Source organism: Dermacentor andersoni, chromosome 10, assembly GCF_023375885.2.
Source record: "Dermacentor andersoni chromosome 10, qqDerAnde1_hic_scaffold, whole genome shotgun sequence".
In the NCBI taxonomy this organism is placed as follows: Eukaryota; Metazoa; Arthropoda; class Arachnida; order Ixodida; family Ixodidae; genus Dermacentor; species Dermacentor andersoni.
Window position 1 is genome coordinate 39142270 of NC_092823.1, and position 18631 is coordinate 39160900.

The 18631-nt window shown below is 46.5% G+C and overlaps 1 protein-coding gene across 1 annotated transcript; it reads right to left on the minus strand.

Annotated features, from left to right (window-relative positions):
* Nucleotides 1–8575: 8575 nt before the first annotated feature.
* On the minus strand, nucleotides 8576–14501 carry LOC126519183 (b(0,+)-type amino acid transporter 1-like). Its single transcript, XM_050168802.3, has 3 exons — nucleotides 14389–14501; nucleotides 13234–13330; nucleotides 8576–9597 (listed from the first exon to the last, which is right to left on the minus strand). The coding sequence occupies exons 1-3, from the start codon at nucleotides 14471–14473 to the stop codon at nucleotides 8841–8843; spliced, it is 939 nt and encodes a 312-aa protein (XP_050024759.2). The 5' UTR covers nucleotides 14474–14501; the 3' UTR covers nucleotides 8576–8840.
* Between the last annotated feature and the right edge of the window lie 4130 nt (nucleotides 14502–18631).

An 18631-nucleotide genomic window follows, 5' to 3' on the forward strand; every position in this document is an offset into this window, starting at 1 on the left:
GTAGCGGGTAATTGCTCTCCGAGGAGATCGATAAACATACTGCGCGACGCGACTTGAGAAATAATGCTATTGAAACGTCGAAGTCCTTGGAATAGCAGAAAAAAAAAAATTGAATCGTCGCGACGGCACATCACAAGTCGCCGTCGTAGGCGTCGAAGTCCCTGATTATAACGAGAGTATTTTTGAACAGCTCTGATAGTGTCCATATGAGCATTTGACAGCACACAATTAGGTACGGTTATACCTTATTGTGTACTGTCAAATGCTCATATGCTAAGGCCTAACGCTCACGGCACGGTGCGAAAACTCGCTCGCGGCGAACGTGAAACATTGTGCGCCGACATGCATGCAGACGCGCAGTTTGTCACCGCGAACCCACGCGACCGCTGCATTGAAGCTTCATTCTGTCACGCCCTTAGGTTATACTGACAGACCACTGACAGAAGTATGGGAACAGAAGTATACTGACAGAAGTATGGGAGAGGCCTTTGCCCTGCAGTGGGCATAACAAGGCTGATGATGATGACAGACCCCTGTATAGTAACATATTTCACACAGCTCGCTCTGAACAACTGTCGAGCTTTCACTCAAGAAGCCGCTTCGGGTGACTCCATCGCGGCGACCATCGCAGTGGTCGATAACTGTACGTATTTGGTAAAGAGATAGTGTCTGAACCATTCTGTGCTTTCTGTTTGCCCATGATTATTATTTTCACAGTAAAAAAAAAAAAAACTTCTGCCATTTCGAGAGTACTTCCAGAGATGTCCAGGAGGGCTCCCCGTGGTGTTTTTTTATTGAGTGCCGGAAAGCGAAACCTATGGGGAGCGCGCCGCGTTATCCCTCATAATACGCAAGCGAGGCGCTTCCGACCGATGGCGACTCCCTAAATCCTGGCCCCAATATGCAACCGCCAGAATCACTGTAAATGGCTGCCGCGGGGAGCTGCTGTATGTGGCTCCCTGCGGGAGGCCTTATACAGTAGCTGTAGCCACCGCTACATGTTGGGACTCCTGGATTGCGTACAAGGGAACCGCAATGCAAAGTTTGTACACATCAATGCTAGGCAGTGCGCGTGTAACAAATAGTGTCAAAGGGCACGATACGATGGAAATGATAATGACGATGAAGTCGCATCCCCTTTGAAACGGGACGGGGAAAAACAATCAGCGCCTTTTTGACGTCGTCGTATTGAGTCCAAGTGCTGAGAAAGAAATTCAACAAGAGTCGACACTCCTTTACAGCCCAGCGCCCGGACGGATTGTAGCGCTCCAAGCCGCCGACATTAATACCGGAACCACCCACCCGGTTTCGGTATTGAGCGCGCGCGTTTTTAAGGCTAGCTGAAATCGGCATTTTTTTTTTTCTTTTCGCTTCTTCTGCTCAACTGCGTGCGATCTTGGCACGGAATCGATTTATTGCTGAGTAAAAATGATTGCGAACGATATTTACAAGCCTCCATCGAATATGTGCCACGTGCGCAATTTCATAAAGACGCAAGACACCTGGTAAAGTGAGGAAATTATTAATTTCCTCTGTATAAATGCTCCTTGACAGAGGAAGCCACCCACCTTTGGGCTCAAGAAGCCTGGTCTCACAATAAAGTTTATTTCTCTCTCTCTTCCAGGCTTTTTGTGCTTTCACCGAATGTTGCGGCACCAGATAAGCAGCAGCAGCGGTTCCAGTACGAAGCTCCACCGGACGACGTCCGCTGAAAAAATTAAATTACAAGCATGTGTCATTTTGGTATTAACACCTCATAGTAATAATGCGCTTAGAGGCGAAACCTGCGAAAGTGGTGAATGGGCGGCATTAGAAACAAAGGCAATTCGCTTTTACATACATGGCGCAGAAGGTACCAGACTCATTCCAAAACATACCGCATATTTTATTTATTTATTTATTTTGTGATACTGTCAATCCCATCAGGGATTTTTACAGGAGTGGGTTAGAAAGGTCTGTAGACATAGTAGTACAGGCATTTACATAAGAATACAAAAGGGCACTTGGCAAGAGTAGAGTTTCATGGAGCTATGTTAACAGCAATAAGTATGGCAAAAACATGCCGCACAAAGAGCTTATTTCAATTACATATAATGTTTTGCAAAGAGACAAAAAGGAAGAAGGATATGCATATGGTTATACAATTGATAGCATCATACATCATTTCACATCACACATTTCCAAAAACATTTGGTAATTAATACAATCATAAAGACAATGTTGATAACATCATTTAGTAGTGGTTGACAGTACTGCTGCGCCAACGATTTCAACAAATTTGTCAACAGTGGGCTGAGCGACTACCGTCTGGGCTAAAGCATTCCAATCGCGAACTGCTCGCGGGAAGAACGAAAAGGCGAATGTATTGTTAGTGCAAGAATATTCTTGGAGTGTTAGGTGATGCTTGTGACGGGTTTCTCTGGATGTGTTATAGGAAATATAGGTGTTAGAATCCACATGTACCTTATTATGCAGGATGAGATACAAAAATTTGAGTCTGTGCAGCATCGCACGACTGCTTAGTGTGTGAAGGCCGATCTCGGATAGCATCTGAGTAGGCGAGTCGGTGCGCCGAAATCGGTTACAGATAAACCGCGCGGCTTTTCGCTGGACAGCCTCAAGAGTGGTGATTTGATTTCGGGCAAAGGGAAACCACGCCACGTTCGCATATTCTAAGATAGGACGTATGATTGTAACATAGGCCAAGAGCTTGGTCTCCTTCGTAGAGTATCGCAGGGCCCGTTTTAAGAACATAAGCTTTCGCATCGCTTTGCTTGCTACGTGCTCTACATGAGCCGACCAGCCTAAGTCTGATGATATGATAACGCCCAAGTACTTGTACTGAGTGACAGTGTTAAGTATAGTATTATCACAGCCGTATGAAAAAGTAAGCTTGGATTTCTTTTTTGTTACTGACATTGAAACCGTTTTATCGAAGTTGATGGCCATTTGCCAGTCTTCACACCATTGGACTATCAAAGAAAAATCCTTGTTAAGACTAATTTGGTCTTGCCGGTTTAGTACTTCTCTATACAGGACGCAATCGTCTGCAAATAACCTAATTTTGGATTTAATCTGATTAGTTATGTCATTTATGAACAGAAGAAACAGGATAGGGGCCAAAACGGAACCCTGGGGACACCAGAAAGTACTGGTACAGTTCCAGAAGCGTGGGAGCCTAACTGAACAAACTGGCGGCGGTCTGGTAAGTAATTGCTATACCAACGAAAAATTGGCCCATCTCCTAGTATATGTTTAGGCTTTAGGAGTAGTTTAGCATGGCAGACACGATCAAAGGCCTTTGAGAAGTCTAGGTAAATAACGTCTATTTGTTTCTGGTCGTTAATTGCTTTGGCGAAATCGTGTAATATCTCAACGAGTTGGGTAACGGTAGACAGACCAGTCCTGAAGCCATGTTGGCATGGATGGAGGACATTGTTTGCCTCAATGAACTGTGTAACGGATTTTAAGATAATATGTTCCAAGATTTTACAGCAGAGTCATATGCATATATCAGTATATATATATCACAAAACATCCAAGTATACCTGCACTCGCGGGCCTTATTCCTGCACTTTAAGAGCAGAAAAACGCGGGCGAAGGCGCGTTTCCAGAAGAACTCGCCTTCAACCGACGCGATAGTATGCTACGGATGCACAGAAGTGCCCACAAGAAGGGCTCTTAACCCGACCGTGCTAGACGATCGCAGAATTCCTTCTACTCGCATTCATGACGAATTTGTGGGTGCAAAGCCTGTTTACAGCCGTTCAGAAGACAGAATTTTCGAGTTACTAGTTCCTGGTGTTTGAGCTACTTGGCGTTATCATTCGCGCTTCATCCGCCGCAAGCAACACACTCCCGGGTTATCACTCTTGGCAATCGCTCGTCGCGTTTTCGACAAGCGCGAGGACCGAAAGAACGTAGATGATGTTGCGGGGCCATAAAAAGAGTCACAAACCTGTCCCACTAATGGTATCTTTGACTGGTCGCCTCCATCACCCGAAGCAGAGTCGGCCAAATCCGGCGTTCCCCGAGCTGTCAGGTAGAGGACAAGCACGCAAGCCGAACGTGCGACTTGCTCTCGGAGGAGGAAATGGCAGACGCATAACCATGTGACTGCTGCCAACGTCCGATGTTTCGCCTACCCAAAGCTGCCGGCGCTGCCAAGAAAACCGGCGGACGCGCCGGCGGGACGAGCGTTCGTCGAGACGCCAGCATGCGGTGGTCTAGGGTGCCTAGGTTACGGTGGGCCGCCGCCAACAGACGCGACGCGGTGCTGCGATGACGTTTCAGTCTCGATGACTGCTCCGACGAGAGGGTTCGGACAAAGCCACCTAGAAAAAAGGTGGCTTTGGTTCGGAGCGCCTCAGAGCGCACGAAGATGGAGGAGAACAATCGAGAAGAAGCCGCCGAACGCAGGGCGCGAACCCTTTTTCAACCAGCCGAAGACAACGCCGCTCGCGAGAGCGCTCCAGAGCACTCAGAAACGACGAGCCGAAGATGGCATAAGATTCAGCACACGCCAAGGTAACTTTGTCACCACGGCCGAGCTGCTTTTCAGCGCGTCACGACAGGCGCGGCGGGCGTGCCCGAAAGTTATCCCAAAATGTAACAAAATTACTTACAGTAATGCTCGGGGTCAGAGAAAGCGTCACGAACGTGTCCTAGTAAGGTTCTGTAACACGCGAAACAAACAGCGTCACACGGCCGAACCACTTTTTCGCTAACTGCGACACAACACCAGGCGCGGGAAGTGCGCTCAAAAACTACCGAAATCACAGTATTGCGAGACTCTCAGAAAGCGTTGCAAACATCTCCTAGTACGAGTCAATTTAACTGCGCCAGGACGGCTGAGCTGTTTTTAGCTAACTGCGCCACAAGTCCAAGTTCCTGTCATAAGCCTAATTGGTTGAAATGCGTTGCACATGGTCAAACAAAATTTCTCACCTTGCCGTATTCCAATAGTGCAGTGGTGCCGTGTCGAAGTGCAGAAGAAACGCAAGAATGCGCAGGCATCCCATCAAACTATGTTATATCCAAGAGAAGAAAAACAGGCAGACGGGTCACCGAATATATAGCGAACGCCCACATGCGCGGCCGGCTACGCTCGCTTCGGCGGCGTGTCTGACGCATGCACCTGGCGTGTCACTGGCCTGCCGCTACGTAACACAACTAAGTCGCAAAGTATAACTTTAGTTATACGCAGATATTTTTAGTTTTGCCGGGAACGAATGAGGAAAAATAAAACAATGTTAACTTCATTTCGTCTTTTTTCTTTTCGATGCTCGCGGCAGCAAACGGTTGACATTAGCACTACCGTGACGTAGTTTCTGTTGCCAGTTTTCGCCGAGTGTACACTCTTCTAGAATTTCTCTATGGTCCAAGGGCGATAACACTGCCGCCGTGCGCCATAGGTTGTATGTGCGAGTGAAAGCACGCGAGCGAAGCCAACGATTGTGGCTCAATCTGGCGTGCGCGAACGAAGAAAATCAAAGCCCCTTTCTTAAAAAAGACGGCTGACGCGAAGCTTTCGCCAAATGCAAAATGAATCAAAGTCCAAAGAAAACCACCGCACAACGAACCCAAGAAATTCGGAGCGACCCAATGCTATGCATATGTCATTTGATTGCTTGTTTAGGATTGTACTTTCTGAACGTTGAAGTTGAATGAAGACATATCCCGTTAAGTTGCATAGCCTTCAATTTAGATCAGGTTGCTGTTGATTAAACGCACTCACATTTTCAGGGACGAGTCCACACTTTCACAGTGTCGCCTTGGGATCACTGTGGTAGACGGTTAGAGGCTCTGCCATCGTAACGTGACACAGGCTGCTCGCAAACATGAGATCAATGCAGGAACAGTGTTGCGTCGTGGGCCTCTGTAGCGTCTTCAGTTTCAGCGAGTAGCAATCTAGCATGAAACTCTCGATTCATTTGCCGTGCTCTTCCGCCACATCGATGTTAATGTCACCGCACACGAGTTCTGGCGTACTATTGTGCTTTGAGGTTTTCATCGTTTTTTTGCCAGGAACATTTCCGAGTCACAACGAGACGTGTTCGGTCTGGTCTACACGCTGAAGATCACAAGACCAGTAGGCCTCTCGACTGCACAAGCGTCTCCCACATGGCTTCTGCATGCCGCTGTCAATGCACGGGATCGGTCTCACGGGCACGATCGCGATCGCGCTTACGTGCGGGTCTGGCAGCCTCTTCTTCTGCCGTACGCTGCACCCGCGGCGGCCTATCCATGGTGACGGCCGGAAATGCATTGCGTGACGCGCGTAATGCAATGCAGATATGTACAGTTCGTCTGGGTAGCGTGGCGTCCAGCCATCTTTATGTAAGAAAGGGGCTTTGATATCTTTTTCCCAGATCCTAAAACCAGCCCGTATTCACGCGTACTTGCTGTCTCCGATAAGTAGGGAAGTTCAGTTAATCGCGACAGGGGTGGTGTCATGCCTAGCAGACGCAACTTGCACTTCCAGTGAGCTTTGTGCGCATGCGCTAACTCTTGCTGATTTCGTCACTTAAGCGGCTTCGCGCCGTTATCAGGCGCTGACCGGCCGTCTAGTCGGCGCTGGCGCGCTACTGCGAATACAAACTGTAGTGTTCTACGCAGATGTGTCAGCTTTCCCGCTGTGCGTTTCCAGCACGCACGGACGAATCAGTGAGACATGGAAAGCTTCGCTTTGAAAGCGGAGTGCAGACGCGCCGTTTTCCGTCACGCGAAAGGCCGTTGGGGATGGGAGGGAGGGATGGGCGTAGTGACGCCGCGGCAGCAACTGCGCATTTCGCGACCGGGCGTACGGGGAAGTGATGATCGCGGCTCAATGTCGCGCGCCATATGTGGAGCCATGCTCCGGAGCCGGCGCAGCGCGACAGGCGGCTTCGACCCCGCCAACATGTGCGTACATACATCGCACGGCCACGCGCCCGCTATCTTCCAATCTATATGCAGACGGCTCTTACCTTTGTGTGCGCTGGGTGCTCGCCGCTCTTGCGTTCAGTCGGTAGAGCGCACGAAGGTCACTTCGCTCGCTGCTGCTGCCGCATTGCTCACACTATCGTTTTGACAGCGAGTGTCCGCGCTCATCGAGTGTAAAGGCCCGACCACTGGCATGCGTCGGTGCAGTTCGGCACGCGCCGGCAAGCGAACAGGCGTGCGCGCCGAGACATCGGCGCGCCCCCGCCGCCTCCGCGGCCGATGTTTCTCGTCAGGGAGATCGGCGTGTCATATAAATAGCAATAAAGATTTCTGCTTTAAGTCGATCCAACTTCGTTTGAGATTTGTGTTGTCTTGCTTATTTATTTTGCCTGTCTCAAGCATAGAATCATGTCAGGCAGGGGAGCAATGAAGCAATTCTATGCAAACAAAAGTAATCCTCCTCTCCACGTGACTGCGCATGCCTTCATTGCAAGTCAGCGCCATGTTGGTTTCCGGAACTTTTCTATCGAAGCGCGATATGGCGCAACGAGAATAGACAGCGGCCTCAGAACGCCGGAATCACGGGTTAAAGGCCGTGCGTGGGCACTGCAGTTGCAAGTATAATCGGCGATATGTCTGAAAGCCATATCAACGCGAGAGATGCAACTTGTTGCGAGACAGAAATATCTAGCCCCAACGTGTTAAAGATGCCGGTTGGAAGTTTTGAAATTATTCCCACCGTTGCATTCGAAGGAGTTTTTCGACACTTCTACATGAAAAAAAAAAAATATTTATACATGTATGCTGCGTGGTGTAGCATTCTTTGTAGCATTGACATAAAAACTGAATGCAACTAACTATGATAGCTGCGCTTAACTATAAAATAGTTCAAAAGCGTTACGTTTCGGTGGTGTGTCTCCCTTCTTTGTTCGACCTCCTGTCTTTGTGCGCGCAAAAGTTTAATAAGAACTATAATACAGTTTCGACGTGCAGGTTAAAGAAAGGAAGCTATTCTTTTTTCGGAAATATTTGTGTATCTGAAGAATGCATGCGTTTCTACTAATACACACTTTGCTCATTCAACCTGGTGGTGAGGAGTTAACAAATTTATCAAAGTTGTTATTTGTAAACAACATCTCACCTGAAGAAGAATGTTCACCTGCTGCAGAAAAAAAAACAGTATTTTGATTCTTTTTCTTTTAGGAAAAAGGACGTTATAAGAAAAGTTACATAAGCAAAGAGTGATTAAAATTCAGAACAAGTGATTTACCTTATTGTCCAGTCGTAAATGTTCGTTGTAACATCTGCTGATTGGTTGACATCTGAAGAGCTGAACCCAGCAAGAGTTGGTCATAAAAGCGGTCTGTTCTTTTTTGTGGGGATAAATCATATTGTATAAACAAAATCTCATTCAGAACAAGTAGAGGCAAGGTTAACATATCTAGAGAGTTTCACGCGGTCGGTGCTAGCTAAGCAATTCTAGACGAATTGACTGACTTTTTCCTCAATGGAAAAGCCTCGTATAAACCGAGACATAGCAAAAAAGAAAAAAATTGTGACCACGACGCAGAAATGTGCAGGAATCTGCATAATGGTGGAGGAAGGAATATACAAACACACTCAACATAAACACTTTTGGATATGTGCCCAATTTTGTTTTCAAATACGTCCGCTGAAAATCAAGAGGCTAACGAAACGTTTTATATTTCTCTCATTTGCAACACCCTGCATTTCGTCCTCTCAGCCCTTAGTTGCTTGAAGCTCCATTCGAATCGCATTGCTCGAAAGTTCCTTGACAACTTAGTTTCGGGTTCTACTTCGACGGTCGGGACAGATAGCATGGCTCTGGCGAGTGCACGGCGCACCAATCAGCACTACTAGTAAGAAAATGCGGCTGCATTTATTGGTGCCACACATTATCTCCTGTAGGGAACGCACGGTACACACTGAAAAAGTTTCTGAACAAAGTGGAAGAGAGCCGTTGCTGCATTCGTTTGACTCAATGCGCAGAAAGAGAAGTACGCAGGAAATCCGAGCAGCATGGTTCCAAATGTCACGATATACTCCGTGACATGACTTCTTCCCAGCAATGGTGCGGTCACAAGGGTCAACAAGATGGCAAGGTTTATAAGTATGATGAACGTTGGAACTCTGATGCCTCTCGATGTTTCCTTGAGGGTCCTGCGTAGCTTGAGCATGGCTAAAATTGACATGATATTCATGACAGAAACAATAGCCATAAAGCCTTTGGCAAGGAATCCCACCGAGCCCGTCAAGGTGAATGCCACCGCGATACACGTCCTGCTGAATATGGAAACCACTGGAAGTGAGGTCTTCATTGATATGAGAGAGAAAACTTCGGGCATATGCTTGTTCCGTGCGGATGCCATGAGGAGACGAACGTTGGTCAAGCAGCTGCAACTCATCGTCCCGAACGTACAGACGCAAACGACGATTGGCACAAGGAATTGTCCTGCGGTTCCCCACGTCAGTCGTGTAAATGTTGCGGCAGTCGCTTCAGTTGCGGTCAGGCTCCCCGGATCCAGGACCACGAAGTAGGCCATATTGGTAAACACGTGCACAGCAGTAACGAGGAAAAGACCACCCAAAAGTGCCCTCGGGATTGTTCGGCAGGGGTCCGACATCTCCTCGGCCATGCAGCAGATCGGCGTACTGCACAAGTTTGTAAAAGTTTGTAAAAATAGAACGTGCAGTTCCTTAGCATACAACGCAGCAAGAGCGTATACACAGCAGAGCAGGACCGAGGATGGAGTTTTCCCTTTGTCCCACTCTTTTTGTGTTTACAACTAACTACAATGTAATCAATACAAATTTTTAAAACCTTGCCAGGATTTCTACCTTCAGAACTCAAAATAAAATATTTCATGTCATATGGCCAGCGGTTCACATCTTTCTTTCTTTTTTTTTTGGCGGTAGCGTGTCCTGTAATGGTAATATCATACGTTAAGAATAATTTTGGCTGGGCTAGTTGCCGTATGATTTCTATAACCAGGAAAGTGACTGAAGCAAAAAGACCCTCAGAGAGAAATAACGTTCTGTAACGCTATTTATAGTCCGGTATCTTTACCGTAATTTCTTGTTTGAGTCAATGTTCTGATAACCAATAATATCAGCTCCATTTCACAGTGGTGCTGCATGCGCTAAGTACAGTGGGCCTTCATATATTCCTGACCGCTAGATAAAAATGACCCTGTTTATTTCGGCAGTTTCTGCAAGCATCTTGGTATCCGAATATCAAAGTATGCGCTGATATTTGCGAACAACATAGAGTTGCATGGTTTAACTGACTGCGGCCCCAAATTACTCGGAAATGCATTTTCTGTAATCCCCTAGTTCATAAAGCCTTGACGCCGGCTATACAACACTATACTGTAGAGTTTGTTTGCGTTTCGTTACAAATGTGAGTGTTGCGATGGGCGTGCCACCTGATGATCGCGACTTATATAATCAAGAAGCCAGTAAAATCCGAGCAGAGCGAGCAGCCATTGCGATGGTGGCTTTTTTTCTTCCTGTTGTACTGTGGTATATATGGAGTAACCATGTGCAATAAAATTCATTTGTTAGCAGCGCTGTGTGCTTGTTCCCTTCGGTTGTCCTACGTGCTATTTTGCGCTTTGCCTCAAGTAATGCAGTACCAACTACCCCACCAGTCTGTTCTCTTGAACAGCATATGGAGCCGCCAGAGTGACGCCCGAAACAGAACAAAAATGCTGAAAAGCGGGAGTGGTCAGGGCCGAAATTAGGTAGAGGGGACTTTAGAATGGTTCTCTATAACTGATGATTGTGTTCTAAACATGTGTAAAGATGTGGAGCACTTCCTGAGAGAAAGAATGCGAGAAGAGGAAAGGCAGGGAGGTCCACCAGGCGAGCGACCACTTTGGTAACCTACACGCGGGGTATGGAAAGGGGTAATGTAAACAGAAAAAAGACGAAGAGAGCGATCACTAAGTGCACGTGGGAGGATGCAGAGAAGCACTATAAATGGTCTCTCAAACCTGTGCATTTCAAGTACTGTACTAATGCACGAATCGTTTTTTGTGCCAGCGACAGATGTCGCCACAGCCCGAGTATCTTTGACTCAGAGAACGGTCTCAAGCCCAGCTGGTTCAAATTTGTCCAGATTAAGAGGTGTTTTACGTCATAGAGGGAACAGGTACACAATAGGTGCTGGATGGTTTCCTCGCACCTAAATGCGTCGCACGTCGGGCTATGAGCCATTCCCACAGTAGTAAGCTTTTCTGAACACCACTCCCGGTCACGAGCAGTATAGCTAGATTGCTTGGCCGTGGGACAGGCTAGATGGCGATTATAGCTGTAGCAAGGGGTCCAGATTACCCAGTCAGAAATGGAAGGCACCTTAACTCCACAAAGCTTGTGTCTTCTTGAGTGTAAGCTCACGAAATTCCCTGGCAGCGTCCGCCTTCACCAAATGTATTGGACGCGTATGGATGTCTTCGTGGGCCGACCGGGCAGCCCGGTCAGCAAAGTCGTCACCGGCTTTGCTGACCACAGCGAGCAGGAATCTACTGAAAGATTACGTTGTGCCCTGTTTCCAGAGCATGGTGACATATTTCCTAATGCCGAATATCATCTCCTCCTATGTTCCGTAATCTAGGGCGGATTGATACAGTGAGAGCTGCCTTAGTGTCACAAAATATGCCCCATTTTTGGGCCGGCTCATTGATGACGTATTTTATAGCGACACGGAGGGCTCTGAGTTCTACCGCCGCTTTTCTAGAATGGCGAAATCGGCAACTATGCTGGTAGATGAGGTCGAATCAATCGCCTATATGTACATATGTGCGCGGTCATGATATGTCCTTTGCGTCAGTTGCTTCAGAGCCGGGAATGGATGAGTCGCCTTCTTTGTAATTCTGGGAATAACAAGGTTCACTTGAGGCTGCGGGAGGAACAGAGATGAAGGCCAATCATACTCAACTCCACTTGTCTTGATGTGTGTCGGACTATTGCCGATTCCGTGGGTCTCCATGTCCCTAATCCGTTGGATGCTCGAGGTGAAATGTCATGACACTAAAGTCAAGTCCAAGCAGCCATTGTAGGTGGCACCCCCGCAGATACGTATGGTTGCCATCATTCACATTGCACATATGTTCGGCAGCCAAAGAGGCAAGACTCCTGCCTGTGGAACCAAACTTGGTGCTTCCGCATAGTTGGTGATGCGTGTGGAAGTCACCTGTGATAATCCAGGTCCATTGGTCATTAGCAGCACTTGCTTCAGGCTTTTGCCGTCAAAGGGATCCCCTGGGGATATGCTGGCTCCAATAAGTTTGAATGGCACGGTCTTTTTTTTTTTACGTACAGGCAGATATCTTGATTGTAATTGTGAGGCTCAACCACGTGGGCGACATACGTAATTTTCATGCGGATGTAAAGGATAACTTTGCTGCACGCCCCGCATGTGGACGAGACGAAAGATTGGTTTCCACAAAGTCTGAGTGAGGTCGATGTATTGGGCTCGCAAATGACCAGTATGGGGAAACAATTTGTGCGAACCAATTGGCGGTAGTCTGGCATACATGTCCTGTGACTTCTGGCATTCCATTTTAGGTTCGAGACACATTTAACTTCAGGGCAGGAGGAGACTATTGGCCGAACCATGTTGCTGATACGATTTTAGCAAGCACTGAATTTATGGCATCCAGTATTTACAGAGCACATCGAGCGGCTGGTGTTTGCAGCTTGTTCAGTATCATTCAGATCGTCTTAACTAGCGATTGTCGCATTGCAGCCACTTGCCTGTCCTGGTCGAATAAATCACCGACAGTAGACGCTGGGGGTTGTCCATGAAACGCTTTATTCGGTTGGTGATTGCTGTCATTTTCATAGAGCCGGCTAAACTTCGGCAGATGTGGTCTTCCCGCCGATCTTGTCCTTCGTAGTCTCTATCGCAGTGTGTGGCTGGGCGTCAGAGGAGGAGTTAATGATTGCCGGTGATTTATGTATCACGGAAATCATCACGGAGATGACTTGGCATTCTTTAACGTGCACCTAAATCTAAGTGCACGACAGTTTCTTCTTTTCTTTTATTTTAATTTTTTGCATTCAGCGGCGCAACGCCACAGCCACTAAGCTACCGCGGTGGTTCGATATATTTCGGGCAGTGCGCAAAGCCGAACCTCTAGGACTTCCAAAGGTTGTGCGAGCTCTCTTTATGGAGCTCTGCTGTCTTTGATCTATGACCTGCTCGGATTCGTATACATCTACGAATTTCTGAAAATCAATTCATTTTTTTTGTCAGGCAGAAAATTTTGTGCGCGTTACCATTACCTTCCGGCACCGTTGAACATTGCCACAGCGAAGGCTTCCACGACTCCCCTCGGTGTCGTTCGTCCGCTGAATGAGAACTTCTCTAGCAGAAGCGGCACTGCACAGAAATAGCGTTCACCAATGACTTGCACTAGCCTGCAGCCAGTGCCAGTATTCTTGCAACAGTTTAATGCATACAATGAGAACTACTGTAATTGTCACATTTAAGATTTTAAAACACGATATTCAGTTCAGTACGCACAAATCCTTCCCTACCTTCTAGGACGACACATGACATAATAACATTCCTGACGAAGGTTTAATACTGCTGCTAAGTATCCTTGTGCTTGTGGGACATGCCCGTAGTGTTCTTTCTTTTAATATTATATACAGGCTCAAGTAGCTGCCAACTCGCCGAGATGCTCAAGAAGAAGTACATTTTATTGCGTGGGGAGGGGCAAGAGACATGCTTATTGTATGGAGCGTATCTCTTGAAAGACAAAATTATGCCAGCGGAGACTACTTTCATAATTTTTGTTGTCTTACATGTATTTATGAAATTTAGGTTTGGGAATTTTCTTGACAAGACCTTAAAAGAACGTTAGCTAAACATTGCACGACTTTCGACACATAAATTATTATATCTATATAATCTATTTCGCTAATTGAGCCATAGGAGCTTGATTTCTAGAGGAAAAAATTAAGGCCCAACTTGCGCTTTGTTAAGTTTTGAGCCAGAACCCTAGAGCCAACACCAGTTTTAAAATTTCGTGCCATTTTTCGTGTCTGGGCTGTTGTTGTGCCCTAAACGTTCGTGAAACTTCATACGTTCTACCTTGGGCTCTCTTAAAGCACTATACAATCTATCATTCCTTATAAACATTTAGCTAATCTCGAACAATCTAGCCCGGACTTTGACGTCATGGACTTAGCTCGTGACGTCAATATCTTTCACGTCACGGAATGCTAGCGCGAGAACTTCATGGGGGCGTCACCATCCGTCTTTCGCTTCTGCGTCTTTTTCTGGCTTACTGAGCCTCTCCAGAACGTTTGTTTCCTGATATACGTCAAAATATTTTCTCCGTTATTGTCGCTTTAAGTCTTATTGGTATAACTGCTTGAACATATGCCCCTTGAAATAGTAACCACACATTAGCATAGCAGTTGCGTGCTTACCTTGAAAGGCCCACACGATGCCCGTTAAAACGATGGCAATCAGTACTCCAAGCTTCACAATAAACATATAGTTCTGCAATTTCATCGACGTCCGTAGCGAAAAGACGTTGACTACGGCTGCCAGTTCTGAAAAAGAATATATATTTGCCGACTTTAATTTCATGGCTTCTGGCCCAAGCCACAAATACTATTCTTGAGACTTAATGCTGATAAGCTTTTGTTACATTAGTAGGACCACTCGGTGTAAACGCCCCTAGACATACCCTACTGACTTTAATCAAACGTCCAGGGATCGGTGTCAGTAAGGGTCACACATTGCCATCCGAAAATTCGCGCTCCTCATAAAGAACATCTCTTGTGTCGGACATATTGGGCCGTAATGCTACGAGAATGTTGCGTAATCACTATCGTAGATATCACTTGTTCCGTCGCTTTTGCTTTCATTGTAAGCAGGAAAATGTATGTTGCCGCTGTTAATGGGTCACAATCTATTGTGGTCTATAAAAGCCACAGGAACACAATTACCTGTGTTCGAAATCCCATCAATTTTTCAAGCCAGAAAGCACAAGTTACCGCCTCTTGCGCCTGCTATCAAGACGTACAGAGGTAGATGTACGAAGAGAAAAAATAAATGGTGGAAGATGATTCAACCTCTCCTTGACGTCAATGAAAAACAATGTCTTCATGCATGAGTTGAGGGTGAACATGGGGTCTAAGAACCATATAATATATTCTGAAAGTACCGCAGCGCCTGCGCTCTTCGGCAAAAGGCGCAGTGTCTCAACGAAAGCATCTGGAAACGTGAGCTTTCACGAAGGAGAAATGTGAGAATGCTCCCTATACCATCGGTACCACTGGTGCCGATACTACCTGTTCCATACACTGGCACCGCACTGGGGTAACCTAGGTGCCAGATCTATCTTCGTCCACGGCGCACATTCTTAGACTCTGCCATCTCGCCGATCAGCCCACGAAAGTGCCTAGAAAACTATCCCATATGGAAAAGTGGGCGGGGCGGGAGGGGGGGCGGGGGCAACTTACTAAGAAAGACATTCTGTATAAAAAACACGGCTCAGTTAAAAACAATAGCAATTAATGAAATTATTTCGTTTATTTTAATGTTTAGAATAAGTCCTCTGGACCCCTTTCAGGGTCAAAGCTTATTGCATAAAGTAAAGCTTCAGTGCCTGATGAAGGTGCGAAATTTTGAGGGAAAGGAAGGCTTTAATTTTTCTAACTCCGTGTACCTCCCGAATATTATAACATTTCCTTTTCTAGCGCAGTAATCACGTCATAGGTATTGTTCAACCAAGTTTGCCACAAAAAAAAAATTCATGCAACTAGTCTTAAATTAAAAGTAAATTACTTTTATCGATTTATATTCAATTAATCATTCCGTCCGGCTTTCGTAGCTTATATGGCAAACCACGACTAACATACGGATATATTACTGTCTAATAGAGGTGTGCGCCATTCGTGCGAACGCAGCCTTACTATCTTAGCCCAGGTTCTGACCTAAATCACACACGTCGCAAAAGGTGGTGGGTTTGGCTACCACTGGCTACCACTACCACTTTCCTTTGCCTTCTCTCCTTTTACCTCCTCGCCAATTTCGTAGTTAGGGTATCAATTCCAGCAGGAAATGTTTCTTCGACATAATTAGACCTGGTTGCCATTCGTGGCCGGCTATTAATAGACATGAATGTAGTATAGACCTGCCGCGGTGGCTTAGGGGCTGTGGTGTTGCGCTGCTAAGCACAAGGTCGCGTGATCGAATCCCTGCCGCAGCGGACGCAATTTCGATGGGAGCGAAATGCAAATACGCCCGCATCCCACGCATTGGGGGCACGTTAAACATCGCCTGGGGGTCAAACGTAATCCGCTGTCCCCCACTACGGCATGCGTCATAATCAAATCGTGCTTTTTGGCACGTAAAATCCCACAATTTATTGAGGCTCGTATTCGAAACGGTTAGAGAATGTTTGAACAACACATGCGAGAAATTCAGCAATGTGCGCATTATTTATTAAATTGCCAGCGGAAACAGTGGCATTCAAATATTGTTCGTGGCTACTAATGATGGGCGTTTGAAGGAATGCTTGCTGCGGATACTGGGCGAGACAAGATTTCAGTGTGTCGCATGATTTGATAGGCTCGCATGACATTGATGTTTACTTATTGATAAGACGGAAGGTCATAATGTGCACCAGTTTTGGACACCTAATGCGCATTCTACGATCGGCAGACTTCAAGCAGCTTTTGGCAGAGAGCTGCTGAATAGGCATAGAATAGCAGCTTGGGCTTATTCGCTTTCCATGCTGGTGTTAACAGCGCAAAACGTAGACGCGACATGAGACGAGAAGACGGAAACGCAGCGCTTGTGGTGTCGCCTTCTCGCCTCGTGTCCCGTCTACGCTTTGCACTTTTAACACCAGGATCAATAAGCATCTTGCGACTCACTCACCGATTACCGCAATAGTAACCAATGCGGTCGCCAAATGCGGTGGTGTGCAGGTTCCATAGACGAGCGCGAGAAAGTAACTTGTGAAGGTCAGCGCATGGAGCGCCGCCCCCATGGGGTCAGCCACAACGAAGCACCAGCAGTAGAGGAAACAAATCACGTCTCCTGTTTTTCCTAGGGACTCGACGGCAACCTTCAGGTACTCGTAGGTGCCACCAGCAGATGGCAGCATTGTGCCCATCTCGGCAATGCAAAGTCCGTCTGGAAGTTCAAAGCGTACGAACAACGAGATGCGGAAGTTTGTGCACATTGTACGCGTCCGCGCTTGTGTTTTGCAGGAGGAAGTAGACCACGTGGGCACGGTAATAAATTAATGAAATAGAAATCAACAGAGGGGGCAGTTAAGAAGATGACGACACAAAGCTGAATAGATGGTGTCCGATACACGGCGTTCACATGTTCCCGGCTACGCGGCCGCTTCCGGTGGGTGCAGTCCGCAAAAGCATAGCCTTCGAGATTGGTATTTATTACTTGAAGGGAGGCACATCTGGGGCATAGACTTGGACACAAACCTATATATAAGTGACCCTAAGAGCAAGAACGTGGCAATAAAGAAAAGAACAGTATACTATACAATAACAGAATAGACGTTGAAGCTACTGCTAGAATGAGCGCGACCGCGAATAAAAGCTCGCTTCAACTATGTATATTACCAGTATTATTCACACAAAATCTTCTAGTTGTTGTTCTTTATAGGCAGCTTTCGAATAGTACTTACTGTATTAAGCTTCCATTTTTCGGAATGATCAAAAATATTGTTTTCATCATCATCAGCCTGTTTATGGTCACTGCAGAAGGACTTCTTCCATCAAATTCTAATCCGAACATAGTTCAGCACAATGCGTTGGCGGGCTAGTTGGTGAGAATCAATAATTACTTTGTTTAGCGAAAAAGTGACCCAAGAACGACGACAGGACAAGGGGCTACTCTCTACTGACATCACTTTATTGCGTCCCTCCTTTATAGACAGCAGAAAATAGAGGAACATGCGCAGTGAGCACCATGTGCAGGAACCACCAACATCACATCACAAGAGCGCACTCATGCTACAGAATCAAAGAAACCACATTCAGCACTGTACAAAGTTAAAGAAGGCACACTAATGCACTGTGACCCCAATGACTGTATGAAGAATGCTTCCGATAACTCTCGGGTGGTGGTATCACGGCTCTTTTTCAAAATTGTAGTATCCCGAAACATGGCTTTGCACTTGCACATTTTACAATGTTAAGCCAAATGGGAACCTGTGCCTCTTGGTATGGATCGCTCATATTCTCTAAGGCGCTCGTTAACGCAGCGGTCTGACTGCCCTACATACATTTTGCCACATGACAACGGAATATTATATACCACACCGACGCTGCAATCTACAAACTTCGTGGTTCTTTTCACAATATGGTTTTTCATTTGTTCTTGAAATACGTCGGCAAACCATTGACAGTTTCTAAGGAGCAGAAAACACAACCGGAATTTGGTATCTAGTGGCGACTTTCTTTAGATTGTGAGCCACTCTATAAGGCAATACGACACAACTTCAGGCCTCTGCTTTTGTGTAATACAGTTACTTTTGTGCCGCTTTCCTTTCAGTTTCTGAAGCAATACCTCTGAGACTGACGTCACCATCACAGTTCGGTGACCCGCAGCCTGCAGCCTATTTACCTGTACAATGAAACTCTGGTTCGCAGGGTGATGACAAGATTTCATTAACGAAGATTCTAGACA